Below are 25,295 nucleotides of genomic sequence, written 5' to 3' on the forward strand. Positions count from 1 at the left end.
GAAGAATTTTCAGACTCTTTTGGTATTTCTAGATGTTTTCGCTAGAATTTCCTTTTCCTAGTTTTGGAGTATTCACTTGAGATGCTGCTGCTGGTGACAACGTACAATACACAGCGCGCGCGCGCACACACACACACACACACACACACACACAAGGAGGCACTATATATTTTGATTAGATAATAATTTAAAAATTTAATATGGATATTGCATTCCTGCCATGGACCCTCATAGCACTATTCCTTTCCTTCACTGCACTTATCATGGATATAATTATACATGTACTTGGGTGATTCTTATTACTTCTCCTTTTCCCCACTAAGCTCCTTAAGGGCAGGGAGAGTTTGTTTTGCTCACTGTTGTATATCCGTGGTGGCCTCCACCATGACTTTTTGTTGTTGTGTATTCGCTAAGCCCTGTCCGACTCATAGGAGACCCCATGGACTGTAGTCCGCCAGGCTCCGTGTCCATGGCATTCTCCAGGCAAGAATACTGGAGACGGTTACCATTTCCTACTCCAGGGGATCTTCCTGACCCAGGGGATTCTGCATTGGCAGGAGAATTCTTTACCACTGAGCCACCTGGGAAGCCCTTCCTCAGTGATTATCATAGAGTAAAAGGGTAGAAAGTATTTGTTAAATGAATTAATGGTTAAGTGATTAAACAAATGAATGGGTGTTAATACTCCAGTGTGTTATATATTCAAGATTCTTTATATAATGGCTTTACCTCACCCCTCAACATTATAACAGACCCCAACTTCAGTCCACCCAATTTCATAATCAGTGCATGTTCATCTAAAGAAACTATAAAATGCTAAAATCACAAAGCTTTTTCCATCGTGCCATTGCCTAGAAACAATGATGGTTTAAGTTTGATGTATACACTTCCACACTTTTTAATCATTATTGCAGAAAATCGAATCTGTATTATATTTATTAGCTTACTCTTTCACTTGATATATCGTGAACATTTTCCATGAAATATTGTCCTTAACGCAGTGTTTAATGATCATCAGGCATCCCATCATTTGGATGAATAATAATTCATTTAACGGATCCTCTGTTTTCTTGCACATGAAATGTCTTTCTAAAACTGTAGGGACCCTGAGATATCAGGAGCAGGGCCAGACAGAAGGGCTCATGACTACGGTCCCAGGGACTGTGGCTTCTGCCTCACCCTCGTGTTAATACTGAGTCTTACTATTTTAATAAGACAGTTTGTATCTTATGAGGTGAAAACAATACATTTTTAATTTAAAATTTCTTTCCTGGGGGCTTCCCAGATGTCTCAGGGGTAAAGAATCTGCCTGCCAGTGCGGGAGACTCGGGTTCGATCACTGGTCCAGGAAGATCCCATACGTCTGGAGCAACAGTCCGTACACCACGGTACTGAGCCTGTGCTCTGGACCCTGGGGCCCGAACACTGAGCGGCGAGCCCAGGGCCCGGCTCTGCAGTCAGAGGGGAGCGCCCTCTCTCTGCAACAAGAAAAGCCCGCATAGCAACGGAGACCAGCATGGTCAAATAAAATAAAATAAGTTATAAAAATTTTAGCTGAATAATCTATGAGTTATATATATATATTTTTAAAAGTGGCCCATCAATACTCCAAAATGATGGTTACCTTTATCATTCATTTCTTCTTAATCTGAAAGCTACACAATCCAAGATTTTGTTTCCTGAAAACAAAACACTGGGTCCTAACTCAAGGATGGTGACACACAAGGAAGACAGAAATCCAACAGACCAGATACCTGGAGGAAAACAAATATTTAAAAAGATCATGACAGAAAAGAATAACTTTAAAACAGGCAAAGATTTTGTCACCTGGCCTGAGGGCCTTTTTCCTACAAACAGTCCACAGGCAGTAACACGTACGTTGTAATCACTACACAGTCACCAGCAGAGATGAGAGAAATTTAAACATTATGCCTTGTTTTTCCTGCCAGGAAAAGCAGAGATGGTGAAGTAACATTCTAAGAACTGGGACTTTCCTGGAGGTCCAGTGGTTAAGACACCGCGCCTCCAGTGCAGGGGGCAAGGGTTCGACCCTTGGTTGGTGAGCTGAGCTCCTACATGCCGCACGGTGTGGCCGGAAAGTAAAGAGAGTCCTCGGAATGGACACGAAGGCAGCTGAGAAGGCTGCTGTTTCAAGTAATAGTTAAAGACAGAATGAAAGAAAAGAGCCTCTGTCTTCCTCCATCAGGGAGCTGGACTTTTCACAGGTGTGTTTCTATTGGAGACGAAAAAGACACTGTTTGAAGATGGGAAAGAGAGGAAAGCCTGGGAATTTGTATTTATGGTTGAATGGCAACTGCTTATATTAATATTTAAGAGATGTTTTAGATTTCCCCCCTTTTTAAATAGTGCGAAATCTAGAGAAGGATAGGCATGATAAAAATTTTAAAATAAGGGTGAGAAAAACAGAAGAAGGAAACAAAAAATTCCTGATTACTTAGAAACTTATCACCCTAGAAAATCAACGGTTTTCATCCTATTTTGTTAATGCGATTGGTTTCACAACACACAATCTCATGATATTCTGACTACTGCTCTTAATACTATTGGCAAGAATAATAACAATATTAGCCAATATTTATTAAAACGTTATAGTATCCTAAATGTAATGGGTTGAATTCACCCCCATCCACAATAAATTCATTTACTGGAGTGCTTAACCGCCAGCGCCTCAGAGGCTGACCTTATTTAGAGAGCGCATCTTTACCGAGGGGATGGATTTAATTAGAGGTCATTGTTGTTGCTAGGGTTCCCCAGGGGGTACTGAGTCCTACTATTAAAGTGATAAAAACCTGCCTGCAATGTAGGAGACATAAGAGTCATGGGTTTGATCCTTGGGTCGAGAAGCTCCCCTGAAAGAGGGCATGGCAACCCACTCCAGTATGCTTGCCTGGAGAATCCCATGGACAGAGGAGCCTGGCGGGCTTTAGTCCATAGGGTTGCACAGAGTCAGACATGACTGAAGTGACTTAGCAAGCACACACACACGTTGTTGTTTAGTTGCTTAGTCATGTCCAACTCTTTGCAACTCCATGAACTGTAGCGCACCAGGCTCTTCTGTCCATGGGATTTCCCAGGCAAGAATACTGGAGTGGGTTGCCATTTTCCTCTCCAGGGGATCTTCCTGACCCAGGGATTGACCCTAAGTCTCCTGCATTGGCAGGCACTTCTTCACCACTAAGCTTGGGTGGGCCCAATCCATTGTGAGTGGTATCCTTAAAAAAGCAAAAATCCGGAGACGGACCAGCACACGGGGAGAACACCATATAAAGGCGAAGGCAGAGATGGGGGTGGTGCTTCCCGCAGCCCAGGCGCGCCCGTGATTATCGCCAAACCACCAGCACTGACGGGCGAGGCGTGGGGGAGATGCCATCCTGACCCTCAGGAGGGGTCAGCTCTGCCTGAACCTTGGTTGTGGACTTCTGGCTTCCAGAAGTGTGAGGCAGTAGGTGTCTCTAGGGCTTCGATATTGTTGCCCCAGCAAACTAACACAGCAAGCACTGCATTAAACAAACTACACATAAACACTTATTAAATACTCAAAGGTTTTACATGCCAGCTTCTGCCTGTTGTTTTTAGCACAGAGTCTGACATATTCTCCCTAAGCACACATTGGATAAATAGTTCTAGTTCTGTGGTTCTCACATAAATTAAATGATAGCACAGACAGCATATAACATTTTAGTATGGAATGTTCTATGTTCCTACAGAGCCTCCATGATTTTTACTTCTTTAATGGCTATACAAAATTCTATCAATTTCATGATACTCTTATTTATTTGGTCATTTTCCTATTGCTGGATGTTTATGTTGATTTTAATATATTACTATTATAGGTAACACCATAAGGGACGTATTCATGCCCAGATATTTTCCCAGTTTTTTAAGATGGAATGTTTACTTCCCTGTGGTAGTCATGAAGTTTATACACATTTCTCTAGTTATTATAATATGTATTATCAAATTACCTTGCAAAAGACTTCTGCCAATAAACCTTATTGATGTGGACATGTGTAAGTGTAGATATTTCACGATATTTACATCTGTATTGGGTCAAAATTCACAGTAATTATTAAACCCAGTTTGTCAGATTATCATTCTATGTTTTAAATTTGATCTTTTTGATTTAAAACTTACTTTATCAAGTATCCTAATTGCACCCTTTCTCATGCTCTTGTTAGAAATTAAATTAATTTTGGATTCCCAATGACAAGGCTAGTTTTAAATGTTGAGGTTAGTTATTTAGAAAAATGTAAACACCCACTAAATGAGGTAATCAACTGATAAAATTGACGGAACTTAGTCATATTGAACTAGCACACCAATTTAGTTTAAATACTTGTCCTGATGAATGCAAATAGATACAAGCACAGCTTGTATATATCACAAATTGACCAAATGACAGTATCTGGTGTTCAACTGGCATTTCATGAAACAAAGATAAGTTGTGATGTATTTCAGATTATGAACACACACACACGGCCCCATGATTTGCTTAAAACTGTAAAATCAAATACTTAAAATGTGAAAGCAGGTGAATTGGAAAAAGGAAAGTAGCCCAAAGATGTAATTTTCTCCGACCTCTAAGATATAAAAGGAAGAATTCACTTTGCGATTAGAAAGTTAAAAAGTTGAGTGATTCCTGGACACAGCACATTTTCTGGTAGGGATCTGTTAATACGATAGTCAGCTCAGGAAACAGACCAACTTAGTGATGCTGAGCCTGTTCTATGTGTTACTCCAGTGAATGTGCTAAAGAAAGAAATAAGCTTAATTTACCCCTTGGCCACCTGATGGGAAGAGCCAACTCACTGGAAAAAACCCTGATGCTGGGAAAGATTGAAGGCCACAAGAGAAGGGGGTAGCAGAGGATGGGATGGTTAGATGGCATCACTGACTCAATGGACATAAATCTGAGCAAATTCCAGAAGATAGTGGAGGACAGAGCATCCTGACAGCTGCAGTCCATGAGGTCACAAAGAGTTGGGCACAACTTAGTGACTGAAAAACAACAACAACACCCCCTTGGCTCAACATGGTCACTGAAAGGCATGGGGTGGAGGGAGAAAGGAGAGTGAGCATGGAAAGGAGAGAGAGGAGGAGAAAAAGGAAAAGCAGAGAGAGAAAGGGAAGGAAGAGCACAGAAGGAAGCGGGGAGGAAAGCAAAGGAAAGAGTCGGGAAGGGAAGCGGGATGAAGAGAGGCAGGGAGCTGCTAGGACATTTGTCTATAACTGTGATTGGTATGTTTGTTTATTTCACTTTAAAAATCCCATATGTCAGTGACAGCAGAGAGTATTTGTCTTTCCCTGGCTTATTTCACTGAACAGAAGACTCTCTAGGTCGATCGCATTGTTGTGTATAGCAGAGTTTTCTCCTTTTATGGCTGAGTAATAGTCCACTGTATATGTATATATCTCACAACTTTATCTCAGGGACAATTGGGGAGGGACAAAATTGGGGTATGGGATTAAGACATACAAGCGACTATGTATGACATAGCTAAGCAACAGAGATATATTGTACAGCACAGGGAAATATAGTCATTATTTTGTAATAGCTTTAAATGGAGTGTAATCTGTAAAACTGCTGAATCAGGGCTTCCCTGGTTGCTCAGTGACACAGAATCACCTGCTGATGCAGGAGACACGGGTTCAATCCGTGATCCAGGAAGATCCCACATGCCAAGAAGCAACCAAGTCCATGCCCCACAACCATTGAGCCAGTGCTCTAGAGCCCGGGAGCCACAGCAAGAGAAGCCACTGCAGTGAGAAGCTGAGGAACCACCGCTAGAGAGTATCCCCGCCTGCCGCAGCAAGGGAAAAGCCTGTGCAGCAGCAAAGACTCAGCACAGCCAGTAAAAAAAAAAAAAGAAAAAGAAAAAATTCTGAATCACTGTTACACACTTGAAACTAATGTAACATTGTAAATCAACTACACTTTACAAAAAAGAAAGATGAGGAAGGCAGAAAGGAAGGGAGGGGAAAAAAAAACAATTCATGACGCACAGATAGATGCATGAAGTTTGTTAGCACGTGCACAAAGAGAAACTCACTTCAGTATAAGATACTCAATTTTTTAAAAGCCCAATGTTTTAATTGAATTAATTGATAGTGCATATAAATGGAAATTAATTAAAACAGTCATCACATTCAAATCAGATATTAACTTTGCTTTTTTTAAATGACAAAAGTAATCTTTAAGCAGTAACTTCATCTGCAAAGTCCTAAGCAAGGAATTTCTGTGAATTAATCAGTGGCATCTACAATCTGCAGAGTACTCAGCACCTTTGGTGGCTCAGATGGTAAAGAATCTGCCTGCAATGCAGGAGACCTGGGTTCAATCCCTAGGTCGGGAAGATCCTCTGGACAAGGAAATGGCAACCCACTCCAGTACTCTTGCCTAAAAAATCCCATGGACGGAGGATCCTGGTAGGCTACAGTTCACGGGGTCGCAACAAGTCAGACACGACTGAGCTCACCGACGTGAGCCCAAGGACGGAGCACAAGTTCTCTGGCCACAGAGGACGACCTCAAAAACAGTCCTTTCCATCCCTCCCTCCTCTGTCATGATGCGAGGTGTGTTTTCTCCAAGGAAAGCATTTCCTGAAGTTTTCTTTCAAATAGGAAATTACTGAGGCTGCTTATACACTGGGAAGCAAGAAATAGGACTGTACTAGCCTTTCAGGTCATGCTGGCTTTCTTCTCTTTTCCTTTCCAGTTCTTTTTGGTCATAGTTCAACCTTTGCAGGCACACAATTCCACACTGGAAACTGTTTCTGTTTCCAAGAGAAAAAAAAAATTTAGACCTGGCCGCAGGCAAACATCTCTCAGCAGGCTTGTGAGAACTTCTTGCACCGACTGACCTGTGAAAACTATCAACCATTTTCAGTTGCCCACGAAGGGCTTTCTTGGTCAAGTGGTCCAGCATCCGCACGTGCACAAGGCACTCCACGAAATAGCTACGGTTGTGCGGGAGGCCGAGACTGGGCAGCCACTTGTTGCCGATCCACTCATGTTTCACGTTCCTGTACGCGCGGGTCTGCATTCAGTAATTAAGGATGGTTAATTGAGGAAAAAATGGAGGAGGCAATGGCAACCCACTCCAGTACTCTTGCCTGGAAAATCCCATGGACGGAGGAGCCTGGTAGGCTACAGTCCATGGGGTCGTGAAGAGTAGGACACAACTGAGTGACTTCACTTTCACTTTTCACTTGCATGCATTGGAGAAGGAAATGGCAACCCACTCCAGTGTTCTTGCCTGGAGAATCCCAGGGACGTGGGGGCCTGGTGGCCTGCCGTCTATGGGGTCGCACAGAGTCGGACACGACTGAAGCGACTTAGCAGCAGCAGCAGCAATTGAGGAAAAAAACCCACGGAAGCAGTCACAAGGGCCATTTACATCATCTTGAAAATGGATTTTTAAACAATTACATAATCTCAAAGGCTAAGCCAAAGACAACAGTATTGAGCATAACTTCAAAATTACTTGATCTTTTCTTTGCTACCTTTTAAATTTGCTGGCAAAATTTTATACAAAGAAATTATACCATTAAAAGTCTATGACTCATCTGTGGCAATAAATTTAACCTATCTACCAAACCATGATAAAATTGTCATGACTACACATTACTTCTCTGAAATAGCTTTCATACATCATAATATGTCAACAAAGAATGAGCACGACTCATGAACAAGTTTGAAGGATCGACCTAACTCGACTCACTAAAAATATCTCTGGCTAGCTTGAATTTTAGTTTCAATGCTTTGTGTTCTAAATTTCTTTAGCAACACATCTGCTAATTTCAAAGTCAGTTAAGTGTATTAAAAAATAGCTTTAAAAAGAAGAGATAAGGAAACCAACAACGAAATAGACTGAAAGAAGAAATAGACACACCCACGATTACAGTCAGGAACCTCAGTCTTCCTCTCCGTGACTCAATAACTGATTGAACAAGGAAGCCAAAACAGACAACCAACCAAGGTCAGTAAGGATGTTGAAGCCTTTAAACAATTCTCCAGGCAAGAGTACTGGAGTGGGTTGCCAAGCCCTCCTCCCGGGGATATTCTCAACCCAAGGATCAAACCCAGGTCTCCCGCATTCCAGGCAGGTTCTGTACCATCTGAGCTACCAGAGAACCCTCTTAAACAGCACTATCAACCAACTTGATCTAACTGACATTTGATAGAACACTCTATCCAACAAGAAGCACGATAAAACTCTTCTCAAGGGGATACGGGACATTCTTCAAAAGACAGACAAATCTCAGCATACTTAAAGTGACTCAAATCATACAAAGCATGTTTTCTGATCTCAACAGATTTAAATTAGAAATTAAAAAACCCCTGATATCCAGGAGTCTCCCAAACATCAGCAAAGTAGCATATTTCTAAAGAATTCATGTGTCAAAGAAGAAATCACAAATGAAACAGGAAATATGTTGAAGTGAATAAAAGTGAATATACAATATATTAAAAAGCTACGGGACATGGCTAGATCACTACCTGGAGGGAAACTGATAGGATTAAATACTTACACAAATGAATAAAGATTCTGAATCGATACTCTAAGACTCTATCTTAAACAACTTATAAAAGAACAAATGAAATCCACAGCAAGCAGAAAGAACAAAATGAAAGAGTAAAAATCAATGAAACAGAGACCAGAGAAACAAAATGAAATGAAAAAACTAAAATCAGGTTCTTCAAACTATCAATAAAACTGACTAAGCCGAGTGACGAAGAAAAAAGAGAAGACATAAACTACCAATATCAAGAATCAAAGAGGGAACATCAGTACAGATCCTATAGACACTGAAAGGAAAGGGTAAACTGTGAACAACTTCAGGCAACTTAGATAAAATACCCTACTTTGTTGAAAGACACAACCTATGAAAGCCACTCAGTAAGAAACAGATAACCTCAATCTATTGAAACTCAAATCCGTAGTTAGAAATCTTACCCACCCATACACCCACAGGCACAAAATCTCTATCCTAAATGGCCTTAGTAGTGAATCCTAACAAACAGTTATGAAGAAAATCCTGGTTATACACAAACTATTCCAAAATAGTGAAGAAAGAAACACCTAACTCATTCTGAGGCCAGAATTCTCTTGATACCCAAACCAGACAAACATATTACAAGAATATCAATATCCCTCAGAGACACAGATGCAAAATTCCTTAATGACACATCAGGAAATCAGTAATCAATTAAAAGTACAAGGTATCATGACAAGTAGGGTTTATCCCAAGAACATAAGTTTGGGCCAACATTTGAAGAAATCAGTGAAATTCACCATATCAATGGACTGAAAATAAAAACCACAGTCTCACCTCAAAAGAGAGAGAAAAGGCATCTGACAATATTTATCATTTATATATGGAAATCTTAGCAATCTAGGAATGGAAGAAAACTGCCCCAACCTCATAAACGGCATCTACAAAAAATGTAGAGCTGACATCATATGGTGTTTCTCCTGAAGATCAGGAACAAAGCAAGGATGTCTGCTCTCTTGGCTTTTATTCAACTCTGTACTGGAACTCCTAGCCACTGTAACAAGACAAGAAAAAAGAAATCGAAATCATATGAACTGAAAAAACAATATAACTGTACTTGCTGACGACCTGATGATTAACGTGGAAAATGAATCAACAAAAGAGGTACAAGCATGAAAGTGAGTTCAGCAACGTTGCAGGATACAAGGTCAACATATAAAAATGCTCCGTACTTCAGCATACTAAACGAGACCAGAAATTGACATTTTAAAGAATACCCTTGATTATAATGTCATCAAAACCTATGAACTCCTCAGGGATAAATCTAATGGAATAAGGGCAAGATCTGCACAATGAAAATAAACCCATGCCATGTACATACATACACACCAAAGAAGGCACTTGATGTTCTTCCGTCCAAAAAGACTAAGGTATGTTCTGAGGAATTATGTACGTTATGGAATCCTGGGAAAGGATTATCTACAAAGTACACAAGTAGATGATCGAGACTAATACTGGAAAAAAAGCAACCAATTGAAAAATGAGCAGAAGACCTGAACAAATTTCTCCAAAGAAGACAGGAAGAAGGCCACCAAACACATGAAAAGATGCTCCACATCGCTCATTATTCAGGAAATGCTAATCAAAACTACATGAGGTATCACCTCACACCAGTCACAATGGCCATCATCAACAATTCTACACATAATAATCGCTGGACAGGACATGGAAGAAAGGGAACCCTCTTGCAATGTTAGTAGGCATGTAAATGGATACAGCCACTATGGAGAAGGAACATAGGTTTCCTTAAAAAGTAGGACTAAAACTACAATATGACACAACAATCCCCTACTGGCCATACACCCTGAGAAAACCATAACTCTAAAAAGACATTCGTACCCAATGTCCATTGCAGCACTATTTAACATAGGCAGGGCATGGAAGCAACCTAATGTCTCTCAAGAGAACAATGGAAAAAGAAGTTGTGGGACATACATGCAATGGAACACGACTCAGCCATGAAAAGGAACAAATACGAATCCGTTGAACTGAGGTGGATGAACCTAGAAACTGGGATACAGAGTGACGTCAGTCGGAAAGAGAAAAACAAATGTAGTATATTAATGCATACGCATGCGATCTTGTAAAATGGTACTGGTGAATATTTGAAGGGCAGAAATAAATACACAGATGTAGAGGAAGGACTTGTGAACTCAGCTGGCGAAGGAGAGAGTGGGACAAATGGAGAGAGTAGCAATGAAACATAGCCACTACCATATGCAAAATAGCTAGCTAATGGGAAGTTGCTGGATAACATAGGGAGCCCAGCATGGTGCTCTGGGACGACCTAGAGGGTGGGAGGCCAGGAACTGGGAGGCAGTCTAACCAAAGAGTGGTAATATACTTATTCGTGGTGTTGCATGAGGAAAACCAACCAAACATTGTAAAGCAGTTATTCTCCAAATAAAAATCAATAAATACAATCTGAAAACTATCATTCAACACATATGTACTTTCATTTAAAGCTATACGGGATCATCTTCTATTCCTAGCTATTTTTCCAGTATAAGTGCTTGTAAATGTCATTAGAGTTTTTGAAAATATGATTTTAATAGCTACATAGCATTGCTTAATATCTCGTACATAAATAATGAACTTTCAGTCTCAAAATAGAAACATAATACCGAAAAAGGTTAAGATTTTAAACTAAAGCTTGCATTTTAATTCAGCTTAATGAGAATTCCTCTGAAGAGCTAAAATTCTTATGAAAAGTAAATATGTGGAGTCCTTCTTGCTTTCATCTGTTATGTCTTATTGTCATTTAATTCTAAGGACTCTTGGACTTTTGACATGTTTGCCTTTGACTGCAATTTTTGACTGAGATAAAATCTTCAATGTAGATATTAAAAATGTCAAGAAGCACTCTTGTAAGTGTGAGCCACTCAGTCATGTCCAGTTATTTGTGACCCATGGACTACAACCCACCAGGTCCCTGTCCACAGAATTTCCCAGGCAAGAATACTGGAGTGCGGTAGCCATTCCTTTCTCGAGAGGATCCTCCTGACCCAGGGGTCAAACCCAGGCCTCCCACATTGCAGGCAGATTCTTTACCATATGAACCACTAGAGAACCCTGACCCTGGTGTACCTGGATGTAAAAATCCTCAAAAAAATATTACCAAGCCAAACTGAAGCATACATTAAAAGAATCATACACTAGGATCAAATGGATTTATTCTGGGCCTGCAAGCATGATTTATTGTCTGTACATCAATTACTGTGATACACAATATGAGCAAAATGAAGACTAAAATCATGTGATCTTCTCAATAATTGCAGAAAAAGCTTTCAACAAAGTGTAACATCAATTCTGATACCATCTCTCAATACAGTGGTTATCCATGGAACATCCTAAAGGGCACGTTAAGACAAACCCACAGCTAACATCCAACTCAGTGATAAAGAGCTGAAAGATTTTCCTAAAAGATCAGGAATAGTACAAGGATGCCTGTTCTCACCAATCTTGTTCAACATAGTGGCGGAAGTGTCCTACCCAGAGGAACTAGGCCAGAAAAGGAAATAAACGGCATCCCCATTGGAACAGATGAAGTTACACTGTCACTATTTGATTATGACAGGATTTATATGAAACCCTAAAAACGCCACCAAGTAAGAAGTATTACAACTAATAAACTCAGCAATATAGCAGGATAGGAAGCATAAGAAAACAGAAAAGTCCCATATACAAATGCATCAAAAAAAAAAAAAAAACTTGAAATAAATTTAACCGAGGAGCGGAAACACCTGTATCGTCACGGCCTCCAAGACATACAGTCTGGGTTCAAATCTCAGCTCACCCGCTGACCCGCACAGTGACCCAGGGCAAATCACACAATGATCTGAGGCTCAACATATTCAACTGTAAAATGGACACAAACCCAGGATCTACACCCAGGGCTGTGAAACTCCGAAGAAGTGCTTATTTAGGCCCAGGGATGGAGTGTCTCCAGGAGACTCTCCTTGTATGACACTCCTCTAGAACTGGGCTCTCCTGATCCTGTGCGTGAGGCTCAAGGGTAGAGCCTGGGAGCCAGATGGGACGCGACAAGGACGAGGACAGAAAAGACTAGTTCTGTGTCAGGGAGGGAAGCCACCTCCTTTCCAGATCTCAGAGTGGGGCCTGCACCGAGGGCCCGGGGGATGCACAATCGGAAGTGATAACTCCGAACCCCCCACAGAAGGGATGGAGCCTTCCTGGCAAGAACCTTCTCTCTGGTCCAGGCTCCAGGGTGATGTGGTACTGCTCCCTGAGTGCTCCATGTCTCCACCAGGCAAAGAGCTCCCGGGACTTGGAGGTCTGTTAAACCACAGGTGCCTGAGTGTCAGAATGAAACAAGGGCTAACACCATTGAAAATTAGCTACATTAAAAAAAATGACAGAAGTATGGACGAGGCAGGGCATGAAAAGCAGAAGGATTGACTACCTCTCAAGCCTTTATCAGAAATCTCTCCACACCAGCTCAGCGGAGCCCGCAGGAGGAAAGTATCATGGAAAAGCAGGCCATGGGTATATCTCTACACTGCTGGACCCAGGGACCCACGTCCCAATCCACCAACATCGTTTTGCATATCCAGACACCAAGAGGAAGAAACACAGACCTTGCCTGAGAAAGTCTCAGCCAGACTTAATATTGGGCTTGCTGAGCATGGTCACATGGTCACTATGGACTCAGCCTCTCCTCTGTGCTCACATCCTCTGTCCTCACAGAAACACACACGGTTCACTTCAGAGAGCCCTCTGAGGGCACTTGTGTATACGACAAACGGGCAATGGTAAAATGCGAAGAGAAGACACAGAAGTGGAAACAAGCCTCTGGGGTACAAATTACCAAAGACCTGAAGTTCTCGATACTTGGCATTTTGAAAAAAGCTTCTTAATATGTAAACGCAGAAAGGACATTTCCAGGAGAAAGGACAAAGGAATCGTCCCATTGGGACAATATTGTATCCATAGGAGAAGGTAAGTTGGATCCCTACCTCACAAAACACCACCAAACCAATTAGACTGCATACTAAGAACCAACAATTGAAAGAAAAACTTGACAAAATTCGAACAATTTTTGATGAGGAAATATCTTTTCTTTAAATTGAGGTATTGCTGATTTACCATAATTTGTTTGTCTAAGGTGTACAGCAAAGTGACTCAGATTCAGCCTCTCAGGTGCTTCCTTGGACAAAATTCATTGCCTTTGGGAGGCCCCTGGGCCATGCCCTCTACTCAGAACAGCTAAGAATCCTGAATACGCAAAGCAGCATGTGGTGGTCCTCCTGGGGGTTTTCAGACTGAATAAATTATTCTAACAGGATACAAGAAACAAGCCCGGAGGTTAAGAGAGGATCTCCAAACTTACCTTCAAACCGGAGGCCTTGCTCCCTTGAATGTGGATGCGTGCAACAGCGCTTGCGAAGCGAAGAGGTTTATCGTGAATCTTCTGTCTGCAGAGGACAAAGCAGTGTGTAGAGAGGACGCGCAGGCAGGTCCCAGGACCCTGAGCACACGGACACAGTGACTGGACTCTCAGCCCTGCTCTTGGGGTACCGCACTCTCTCCACCGCTGACACAGGGTGAGCAGCTCACACGTGACCTGGAGTATGGTCACGGGACCTGGAATATGATCCCATGACCTGGACCTGGCCAATCGGTGTGCTCCATCCTCCCTGGCCACCGTGATTGGCTCAGGGATGGGGCTGTGACCAATCGGGGCCCAGGGCCGGACCTCAGGCTGGAATCAAGGGAGGAAGAGGAAGTTCCGCCAAAAGGGGTGTGGCCGGGTGAGGTCAGGCTACAGCGGTGGAAGCGGCGTGAGGTCAGCCTGGGGAAGTTGGTGGCTTTCCCGCGCCCGTCAGGGCAGAGCCGCCCGCCTGAGAATGAGGGCGCTGCTGAGCCCAGGGGCTGAGAGCGCCGGTTCCTGCTGTGGTCCCGGAGATCCACCTGAGACCTGAGCGAAGCCGTCTGCCGGTGAGTCCTCTCCTGCTTGTCTGTCAGCTTGTTTGCACCATGCTGGGTTTTCTGTCCAGCTGGCTAAGTGGAGACCCTGGAAATGCACGTGTGTGGGTTTTGGCTGGCTTCAGGGAAGAAATGCCAGAGGACACTGGGAGCCTCCAGTTTAATCTGGATTCAGGTCATATCTCTTGAAAGTGAAGTGAAGTTCCTCAGTCGTGTCCGACTCTTGCGACCCTATGGGCTCTACAGTCCATGGAATTCTCCAGGCCAGACTGCTGGAGTGGGTAGCCTTTCCCTTCCCCAGGGGATCTTCCCAGTCCAAGGATTGAACCCAGGTCTCCCGCATTGCAGGCAGATTCTTTACCAGCTGAGCCACAAGAGAAGCCCGAGAAGACTGGAGTGGGTAGCCTGTCCCTTCTGCAGCGGATCAGGATTCGCGACCCAGAAATCAAACCGGGGTCTCCTGCATGGCAGGAGGGTTCTTTACCAGCTGATCTATCAGGGAAGCCCAGCATCTCTTAAGGCCAGCTAGTCATTGATATGTCTTAAGGCAAGCTACTCATTGTAGGGTTCCCCTAATTAGTCTTCACAGGATTAAGGTAGCAACCTGCTAAGGTAGCAATCAATGTCCTTTTTCTAGAGGACAAAAGCGGGGCTCAAAGGAGGTAACAGAGCTACAGCAAGGAAGTGTGTACCTAGACAAATCCCCCAGGTCCTGCTGTTAGAACTCAGGGAAGCCATAAGGTGTGGCTTGTCCATGTGACAGGGGCTAAGGCGCCCAGCCCACACTGGGTACTGTGGGGACCTGACTTGGTCCTGTTACCTGCATGTTCTTTTGCTGTCTGTGCTGGCTGCCTACTTCATAGAGCCTGCTCTCATCACCGTTGACAGTATGCCCCGGCCCCAGTACTTTTTCTCGCCCGGCTTGATCTTTTTTCCAGAGCACTAGTTCATTCTAACATGATACGCGTGCGTGTGTGTGTGTTGCTTCAGTCCTGTCTGACTCTTTGTGACCTATGGACTGTAGCCCGCCAGGCTTCCTTGTCCTTGGCATTTCCCAGGCAAGAATACTGGAGGGGGTTGCCCTTTCCTTCTCCAGGGGATCTTCCTGACCCAGGGATTGAACCCGCATCTCTGAAGTCTGCTGCATTGGCAGGCGGGTTCTTTGCCTCTAGCACCACCTGGGAAGCTCGCTGTAGTGGTGGCTTGTTTTTCAGGACATCAGAAGACAGTCCTTTCATTAGGGAAAACAGATATTGAGTAACATGTTGAAGTAGCCAAACTTCTCAAGTTCAGAGCGGAGCCTTCACCTGCGTTGTCTAGTCAGTGTTTTAAATGCTCTCCGGAGGGACAGACACAGCTTTGCAGATGCAGTCTTCGCAGGGTGCCTTTCCGCAGCCTGCCTGCTGCTCTTTCCTGTTTGCCAAAGACTCGCCCCAAAGGGACTCCTTGGGCCTCACAGCCTGGGCCTAAACTAGGCTGATGAGTGGATGCCCTTCAAGTGGATCTGTTGGAGCTGCAGGTGGGCCGTGTCGCAGCAGCTCCGACAGCTCCACTTCAACTAAAAGTGACATGGTGGTTCCCTTTTCTTTCTTCCTTTCACCTTTACCTAACTGTGTGCGCTCAGGGCAAGACACAGGATGGCCAGCACTCTGCTTGTTGGAATATGTTTTTAACTTCTATCACTTTTCCTGCTGTTGTAAAAAAAATACTTGCTCTTGAAGCCATGTTGTAGACCTGTACCAAGTGTGACTTAGAAGTTGTCTTAACTCTGCCCACCCCAATAGTCATCGTGTAAACCCTCGGGAAATTTTATGTTACATTAGAAAAACACTTGTGCAAACTGCTTTGTCACTGTGCAGTGGTAAGTAAATGTTTAAAAAACGTATTTACTTATATTGACATGTAGTTGATTTACAATGTTGTATTAGTTTCAGGTATAAAGCAGGGTGATCCGTTATAGGTTGCTGCAAGATATTCAATAGAGTTCCCTGTGCTATACAGTAAACCGGTGTTGTTTATCGGTTTTATTTACAGTGGGATCTATCTGTTAATCCCAGACTCCTAATTTATCCCCCGCACCTTTCCCCTTTGATACCATATGTTTGTTTTCTATGTCTGTGAGTCTGTTTCTGTTTTCTATGTAGATTCATCTGGATTACTTTTAAGGATTCTATGTTTAAGTGATATCATATGGTATTTCTCTTTCTCTGTTACTTCTTTTGGTATGATAATATCTCTAAGTCCATCCATGTTGCTCCAAATGGCTTTATTTCATTTTTTTTATGGCTGAGCAATATTCCATTGTACATATGTACATATCACATCTTCTTTATCCATCCTTCTGCCATTGGACATTTAGGTTGTCTTAGATATAAAAGTCACGTCTTGTCTATTGTATGCTGCTATGGACACTGGGATGCATGTAGCTTTTCAAATTAGAGTTTTCTCCAGATGTATGCCCAGGAGTGGGATTACTGGATCATATGATAACTGTTTGTTTAAGGAATCTCCATACTGCTCTGCATAGTGGCTGCGCCAGTTTGTATTCCAGAATATTACTTCAGGTGAATTTGCCTCCTCTAGGAACCACTGTCAGATTGCCCAGCCCTTCAGCTGGGACAGACCTCCCCAGCCCAGGGGCATCTTGGGTCCCAGGTTCCACTGCACTGGGGAGAACTGCTCTGGGTCAAGGTCTGGAGTGACCGCATCCCTTACGCTGACCAGTGTGTCAGCGGTGTTCCAAGGCTCCTCTCGTGTGTCTCGGGACTAGTGTCAGCAGCTCGTCTAACGTAAAGTATCAAATAGTAAGAAGTATTTGTGGAATGTGCCCAGAACTGTACCTTATTCAGCAGCTAAGAGAGTAATTTCCTCTCATCTTTCTTATTCATGTTCATAAAAATCAATGGTTAGCATACAGGAAATCTATCAGCTCTCCCACAGGAAGGGAAAGCTGGCCTTGTCCAGGTGGAAGAAGTCATTCTGAACGTGAGCAGTGGGGGTCAGGAAGCCATCCCCAAGGTCCAGCAAGCTGACTGGGGGGCAGCCAGAGGAAGAAATGAAGGAAAAGGGAAATTTAGACAGTTTGTCGGTGTTTTTTTTTTCCCTGTTAAGTGTACCCTAATGGGATTTTTTTCCCTCCTTTTTATTTACAGGCAGAGTGGACTTCTGTGAATGCAGTTCCTGTTCTGTATCAGACCCTGGCTGGACCCGGTCCCTGACTCCAGGAGGTGAAGGCTGAGGGGCGGGAGGTAAGGTCAGTCCGCACACCTGGCGCGGAGGGAGGGGCAGAGAGCCAGGCCTGTGTGCCGGCAGCAGAGGATGTGGTGTAGCAGTCTCGGGGGTGTGTGTCTGGGGTGGCCTGAGTGTGTAGGTCCCGGGGAGAGTGCACGGAGCCCTGGCCGCTCAGTTTGCAGACCTGCAGGGCCTCCTCTTGATGCAGTGGGCAGAGCGGGAGGTGGCCAGCCCAGCTTGAGGGTCAGAGTGCAGATGCTGTGGACTTGGTGAGAGGGGTGGGAGGATGGATTGAATTCGGTGCACAGATGGGTATTTTGCGGGGGGATCGAGATTAATGCTCTGGTATTAAAGCGGGACAGTAGAGTTTTAGGTTTGGACTCCTCCTGCCTTCAGTTTAGGGATAGCCAGGGTAAGGTCCTGGGGCAGCAGCTTGGGGGGGGGGCACCATTTCCACATCCATCTGGATACCACGTGGCGATGCCCAAATCAGAACCGTGTGAGCCAGGGACCCGTGGCAGTAAAAGTGACTAGGAGACTGACTAACTGACCTGATGGGATCTGAGAGCCGAGGGGCCCCACTAGGCTCCTCTGAGGGTCCTCAAGCTCTCTGGATGCCTGGGGCGCTAGCACAGGGGGTCTGACCACTCTGAGACCTTGGGCGTGTGGTAAGGCCTCTTCCCTGGAGGATCCGGTGTCTGAGAAGGTGCAAACACCTCGTTTCTTAGTTTTTTTCTTGGTCTGTTTTAGGGCCATTTTGTAGAAAGTGATAAAGTATTGCTTTTACCCAAGTTAACCTCATCTATGAAAGGCACAGATGTATGTAAACTTTTGGGATATGAACTTACTGAAAATGACCTCTCTTACGGCAGTATGCATATTGCAGCAATATTGGGTGACTGATGCTGCAACTTGTATAGCTTTTTTTTTTTTTAATAAATTTATTTATTTTAGTTGGGGGCTAATTACTTTACAATATTGTAGTGGTTTTTGCCATACATTGACATGAATCAGCCATGGGTTTACATGTGTTCCCCATCCTGAACCCCCTTCCCACCTCCCTCCCCATCCCATCCCTCTGGGTCATCCCATTGCCCCAGCCCTGAGCATTTGTCTCATGCATTGAACCTGGAATGGTGTTCTGTTTCACATATGATAATATACATGTTTCAATGCTATTCTCTCAGAACGTCCCACCCTCACCTTCTCCCTCAGAGTCCATAAGACTGTTCTATGCATCTGTGTCTCTTATTCTGTCTTGCATATAGGGTTATCGTTACCATCTTTCAAATTCCATATATATGCATTAGTATACTGTATTGGTGTTTCTCTTTGTGGCTCACTTCACTCTGTATAATGGGCTCCAGTTTCATCCATCTCAATAGAACTGATCAAAGGCATTCTTTTTAATGGCTGAGTAATATTCCATTGTGTATGTGTAGCACAGCTTCCTTATCTGTTCGTCTGCTGATGGACATCTAGGTTGCTTCCATGTCCTGGCTATTGTACACAGTGCTGCTTGTGTAGCTTTTATGTTCTCTTTCAAAGGAAAACTACTCCGGGTGTCACAGGAACATAAGAAAAGGAGCAGTTTTACCTGGAAGAAAAACAACAACTGGTTTCCTACTACAGTTTAATTCAGCTAATTTCATGAGCAGTGGTGGCCTTCTGGATGTCATTCATTCCAAAGCAGAGAACACCTTTGTTTTGTGTACTGTGATTGTTCAGAGCCTGAGGTTTGGAGATGGAGTAAATCTTTAAGAACTAGTCTTACAGAGAAAGAGTTATGGTGGTATTTCATCGATAATGGTCAGGTGACAAAAAGTAATTGCTATTCCAGGTCCTTTTGGACTGAAGAGTTTTCATTCTTAATCTGTGGTTTAAGTGCACAAAAGAGGAGAGAAATCCTTAATGGCACCTGCTTTGAAACCAGTGCATGATTCCATAAAGTACTCTAGACGGTTCTATTGCCTGAAATTATTTTTGAGCACCATTCTTTTCTAATGGTCTCTAACTGCAGCTTTGGGAGGAAAAGCTAGTGGGGAAGCCACTTGGATAGAGATGCGGGTGAGGACCTCAGGAGAACTGCAGGAAAAGATCTTATTTCTGGGCCTGGATCATTAGCTCTATGTGCCTTCCCTGGAGCTGAACACGGGGTGTTCCCAGGCAGTGCCTAATTGGACCAGCTGGTAGTGTTGGGCTGTGAGAGCTTGTACTTTATGAAGCTGAATGATTTCTAAGAAAGGGCTGGTGGGGTCACACATCACGTGCCGGCACTTCTGATGTGTCTCTTTCCCACATCCTGTGCAACACGTTTGAGGTAGAGGAACTGTCTCGAATGTTCAGTGAAGTCGGACACCTTTGTGATCAGAGACTGGAGAGCCCAGACCCTGTGCGGAGGTGTCTCAGAAGTTTGCCTGGAAACGGGAGGGGTTGGGGGGACTCACCCGGCCGAAGGCACCCAGGTAAGCCTCAGCGATGAGCAGCCTCTGGGCGTTGCAGCGCTGGGTCAGGATGTCGATCAGCAGGTCCTTGTCACAGCCTGGAAGAGAGTTGTGTTGGAGAGTGAGTGAGTGCTGTGGGTGCCACACTGCAGGTAGGGAGAGCCCACGGTGCAGGGGCCAAGGCCAGTGGGCCAGCTCGTCCCCTGGTGCTCCCAGTGGAGGGAGAAGGCCCAACGTGAGTGGAAGTTTCAGGGTACCCCTGCCGTGGCCGAGGTGCCTTCCGTCTCCCCCTCTCCTGCTGCTACAGACTTTTCTTTTAAAAGATTCAATACAAATAGAGGGGAGGAGAGAATGTGGCCTTTCTTCCATCCCCCTCCTACCCCACCAGCAAAAGGCTTCCCTGAACTCCACACGGATCCAGTTTGAACAGACCCCATGTCCTTCTCACCACACGGCTCTGAATGATTTACAATGTGCGTTGAGAGGAAAGTCACTGCTCTGGTCCTGCTGACAGCAGGTGAGACCACCAGGGTCCCTCTCTGTTTTGGAGAAAGAATTCCCTGCAGAAATGGAGTGAAGCAGGCACAGAAGTTATTGGCAGCACAGTTCACGCAAAGGGAACAAAGAAGCAGTTCATGTAGAGCAGGAGCAAAGCGGACACACAGACCCAGAGAAGACAGCAGGCAACGTCCCTAGTGAGGAGTGTGCCAGAGACGGGATTTAAATCACTAATGTGGGACACTTCTTCCAGGGCTGTGTTCCACTCTGGCCAGGTATCTCGCCTCTTTCCCCACATGTGACCTGTCCCAGCGCCCTCCCCATATACATGCTCATCTTTTAGCCAAGATGGATTCTAGCACAGAAGATTGTGGGAGGTTTGACAACATTTATTATGATGTGAGAGCTGGACCATAAAGAAGGCTGAGTACTGAAGAATTGATGCTTTTGAACTGTGGTGCTGGAGAAGACTCTCAAGAGTCCCTTGGACAGCATGGAGATCAAACTAGTCAATCCTAAAGGAAATCAACCTTGAATATTCATTGGAAGGGCTGATGCTGAAGCTGAAGCTCCAATACTTTGGCCACCTGATGCAAAGAGTCAACATATTGAAAAAGACCCTGATGCTGGGAAAGATTGAAAGCAGGAGGAGAAGGGGACGACAGAGGATGCGATGGTTGGATGGCATCAGCAACTCGATGGACATGAGGTTGAGCAAGCTCCAGGAGTTGGTGAAGGACAAGGAAGCCTGGCCTGCTGTAGTCCATGGGGTCGCAAAGAGTCAAACGTGACTGAGCGACTGAACAACAACAACTTATAGGATGGCGCCCCCTCCCTCTGAGACCCCTGAGGAGCCGCTTGCACACTGGTGCCTGGTGGGGCGGGGCCTCGTCTCCCCGCCCTCAGGAGGGACAGGTGTGCTCATCCTCTCTCTCACTCCCGCAGAGCTCGGCTCCTGCCACTGACTCCGTCCTTGGAGTATCAGGGAAGACACAGCTCCCGTTGAATCCACCTGACAAACTCCAGCTGCTCTACTCAGGGGCCCATCTGCCCCTTACTCAGTGCAGACTCTCCAGAGAAGGAAGAGTCTTGAGGGAGGGAGCTGTGAGAGGAGGGAATCCGGCCCCTGCTTTTAACAGGGGCTCTGCTCCTAGGCTCTGAGGCCTGCCCTTCCTCCTCCACCAACCCATCAACCTGGTAAAATGCCTGGATGTACAATCGCTGCGGGGAGATTGTGGTCATAAAGAACCACCTGCCAGTGCAGGAGACAAAAAAGACGCAGGTTCAATCCCCAGGTTAGAAAGATCTTCTAGAGAAGGAAATGGTAACGCACTCCAGTTTTCTTGCCTGGAGAATCCCATGGACAGAGGAGCCTGGCAGGCTATAGTTCATGGAGTCGCAAAGAGTCGGACACTGGGCAGTTTAGCATGCATACATGCAGTCACAGTAGTGACCAGGAAGACCTCAGCAGCCCCTCAGCTTGACCAGTATTTAGATAAACTTCTCCTTATCATAAGCCTTCCATCTTTTCTTTTTTCTGAGAGCATTTACTTTGGAAAACTTGTGGTTGTAAATTCTTTCTTTACTCATTTGAGATGTAAATCTTCTCCCAACCACTTGCTGGATGGCTAGAAATGCCTTCCTCAAGGGCTTAGAATCCGCCCCTTTCAGCCACAGTCACTGAGTGAGACAGTTGCTGGCCCCGGGCTCTGTGGCAGGCAGAACCCTCAGTGCCAGTAGGCAGACTCGGGAGTCCTCATGGCGTGACCGGGCCCCCACCCTGTGTCCTCTGAACTACTCACTAGCTCAGCCCAGGGCTCAGACCTCGCCTGCCTTTATCCCAGAGGAGCTGGGGGCAGTCTCTCTCCTTTTGCAAGGGCATCCTGGCCTGTTGAGTTGTGTGTGGTACAGTTTTTCTCTGACGAATTATGGAGATGTGGAGAAAAGCGAGTTGAAGCGCTAGGATGTTAAGCAGATCATATTTTGGGGGTTTAAAGCCATCGTGGAAGTGTGGGGATCATAGGAAGGTAATGAGTCGGGTGTGGAAACAGGCAGTGAGTGAGGGTGAGGATTGGATCAAGGTGGGTGAGTGTATCTCTGGAGACCCAGTGTGGGGCAGGGTGTCTATTCACGTCAGAGAGATGGTCTGGCAGCTGCAGAGTGGAGGTGGGAAGGCAGAGACTCTTCTCCAAAGACTGGAATTTCAGACTGGTGACAAAAAGGTGGCATGCAGTGAAGTGGCACTGAGCAGCAGGGTGCCCAGGCTCCCGGGTTAAGTCCTGGACCCGAGGGACATGAGATGCTTTTAGAGGAGTCTGTTGACTGCGTGATCCAAAATAAATGTAGTTTTAATAATAGGTAGAAGGTTTTTTGATATTGACCATCTGGTGATGTCCATGTGTAGGGTTGTCTCTAGTGTTGTTGGAAGAGGGTGATTGCCGTGACCGGTGTGTTCTCTTGGCAAAACTCTGTTAGTTTCATTCTGTACTCCAAGGCCAAACTTGCCTGTTACTGCAAGTATCTCTTGACTTCCTACTTTGGCATTCTAGTCCCCTATGATGAAAAGGACATCATTTTTTTTTTTTTTTTTTTTGGTGTTCGTTCTAGAAGGTCTTGTAGGTCTTCATAGACTTCAGCCTCTTTGGCATTAGTGTTTGGGCATAGACTTGGATTACTGTGATATTGAATTGTTTACCTTGGAAACGAACAGAGATCATTCTGTAGTTTTTGAGATTGCACCCAAGTACTGCATTTTGGACTCATTTGATGACTGTGAAGGCTACTCCATTTCTTCTAAGGGATTCTTGTCCACAGTAGTAAAATGATCATTATCTGAATGAAATTCACGCATTCCAGTCTGTTTTAGTTCACTGATTCCTAAAATATCGACGTTGGGCCTTATGAAGCATTACTAGGAACAAAGCTAGCGGAGGTGTTGGAATTCCAGCTGAGCTATTTCAAATCCTAAAAGATGATGCTGTGAAAGTGTTGTACTCAATATGCCAGCAAATTTGGAAACCCAGCAGTGGCCACAGGACTGGAAAAGGTCAGTTTTCATTCCAATCCCAAAGAAGGTCGATGCCAAAGAGTGTTCAGACTACCACACAATTGCACTTATTTCACGTGCTAACAAGGTTATACTCAAAATCCTTCAAGCTAGGCTTCACATAGTGACCCTAGAACTCCCAGATATTCCAGCTGGATTTAGAAAAGGCGGAGGAACCAGAGATCAAATTGCCAACATCCACTGGATCATAGAAAAGCAAGAGAGTTCCAGAAAAACATCTATTTCTGCTTCATTGACTATGCTAAAGCCTTTGCCTGTGTGGATCACAACAAACTGTGGAAAATTCTGAAAGAGATGAGAATACCAGATCTCTTTACCTGCCTCCTGAGAAACCTGAATGCAGGTCAAGAAGCAACAGTTAGAAATGGACATAGAACAGACTGGTTCCAAATTGGGAAAGGAGTACATCAAAGCTGAATATTGTCACCCTGCTTATTTAACTTATATGCAGAGTTCAGTTCAGTCCTCAGTCGTGTCTGACTCTTTGCGACCCCTTCTCCACCTGCCTTTAATCTTTCCCAGCATCAGGATCTTTTCCAATAAGTCGTCTCTTCGCATCCGGTGGCCAAAGTATTGGAGCTTCAGCTTCAGCATCAGTCCTTCCAATGAACATTCAGAACTGATTTCCTTTAGACATAGTACATCACGCACAATGTCAGGGCACATGAAGCACAAGCTGAAATCAAGACTGCTGGGAGAAATATCAAAAACGGCAGATATGCAGATGATACCACCCTTAGGGTGAAAATGGAAGAGGAACTAAAGAGCCTCTTGATGAAGATGAAAGAGGAGAGTGAAAAAGCTGGCTTAAAACTCAACATTCAAAAAACTAAGATCATGTCATCTGGTCCCATCACTTCATGGCAAATAGATGGGGAAACAGTGGAAACAGTGACAGACTTTACTTTCTTGGGTTCCAAAATCACTGCGGATGGTGACTGCAGCCATGAAATTCAAAGACTTTTGCTCCTTGGAAGACAAGCTATGACAAACCTAGACAGCATGTGAAAAAGCAGAGACATGACTTTGTCAGCAGAGGTTCATCTCGTCAAAGTATGGATTTTTCCAGTCGTCATGTATGGATGTGAGAGTTGGACTATGAAGAAGGCTGAGCACTGAAGAATTGATGCTTTTGAGCTGTGGTGTTGGAGAAGACTCTTGAGAGTCCCTTGGACTGGAAGGAGATCAATCCAGTCCATCCTAAAGGAAATCAGTCCTGAATATTCATTGGAAGTGTTGATGCGGAAGCTCCAATACTTTGGCCACCTGATGTGAAGAGCAGACTCATTGGAAAATATCCTGATACTGGGAAAGATTGAAAGCAGGAGGAGAAGGGGATGACAGAGGATGAGATGGTTGGATGACATCACCGATTCGATGGACATGGGTTTGAGCAAGCCCCAGGAGATGGTCATGGACAGTGAAGCCTGGTGTGCAGCCCTCCATAGGGTGGCAAAGAATCAGAGACAACTAAGCAACTGAAGAACAACAAATAAGGTTTTTCAGTTATATATACATATTGATTTTGCTATC

General features: G+C 44.5%; 3 protein-coding genes across 3 annotated transcripts in view; 2 read left to right on the top strand and 1 right to left on the bottom strand.

Moving 5' to 3' along the window:
* LOC145506098 (liprin-alpha-1-like) overlaps positions 1 to 25,295 on the top strand; it is a 117,136-nt gene that overhangs the window by 54,287 nt on the left and 37,554 nt on the right. The window contains exon 2 of the mRNA XM_081489903.1: positions 17,675 to 17,770. The gene's annotated coding sequence lies outside the window, so the exon portion shown is untranslated. The remainder of the gene's footprint in view (positions 1 to 17,674; positions 17,771 to 25,295) is intronic.
* The window catches only part of LOC145515759 (uncharacterized), a 56,598-nt gene that overhangs the window by 21,644 nt on the left and 9,659 nt on the right, over positions 1 to 25,295 (bottom strand). The window contains exons 3-4 of the mRNA XM_081517118.1: positions 20,201 to 20,295; positions 13,927 to 14,011 (exon numbers count right to left, since the gene is read on the bottom strand). Of these exons, the coding sequence (XP_081373244.1) occupies positions 13,994 to 14,011; positions 20,201 to 20,295 (113 nt within the window). The 3' untranslated portion in view covers positions 13,927 to 13,993. The remainder of the gene's footprint in view (positions 1 to 13,926; positions 14,012 to 20,200; positions 20,296 to 25,295) is intronic.
* Positions 14,309 to 25,295, top strand: part of LOC145506257 (olfactory receptor 4A47-like) — a 249,206-nt gene continuing 238,219 nt past the window's right edge. The window contains exon 1 of the mRNA XM_081490463.1: positions 14,309 to 14,534. The gene's annotated coding sequence lies outside the window, so the exon portion shown is untranslated. The remainder of the gene's footprint in view (positions 14,535 to 25,295) is intronic.

Source organism: Giraffa tippelskirchi, chromosome 1 (genome assembly GCF_054371585.1).
Source record: "Giraffa tippelskirchi isolate mGirTip1 chromosome 1, T2T-mGirTip1v1.2.pri, whole genome shotgun sequence".
Classification (NCBI taxonomy): domain Eukaryota; kingdom Metazoa; phylum Chordata; class Mammalia; order Artiodactyla; family Giraffidae; genus Giraffa; species Giraffa tippelskirchi.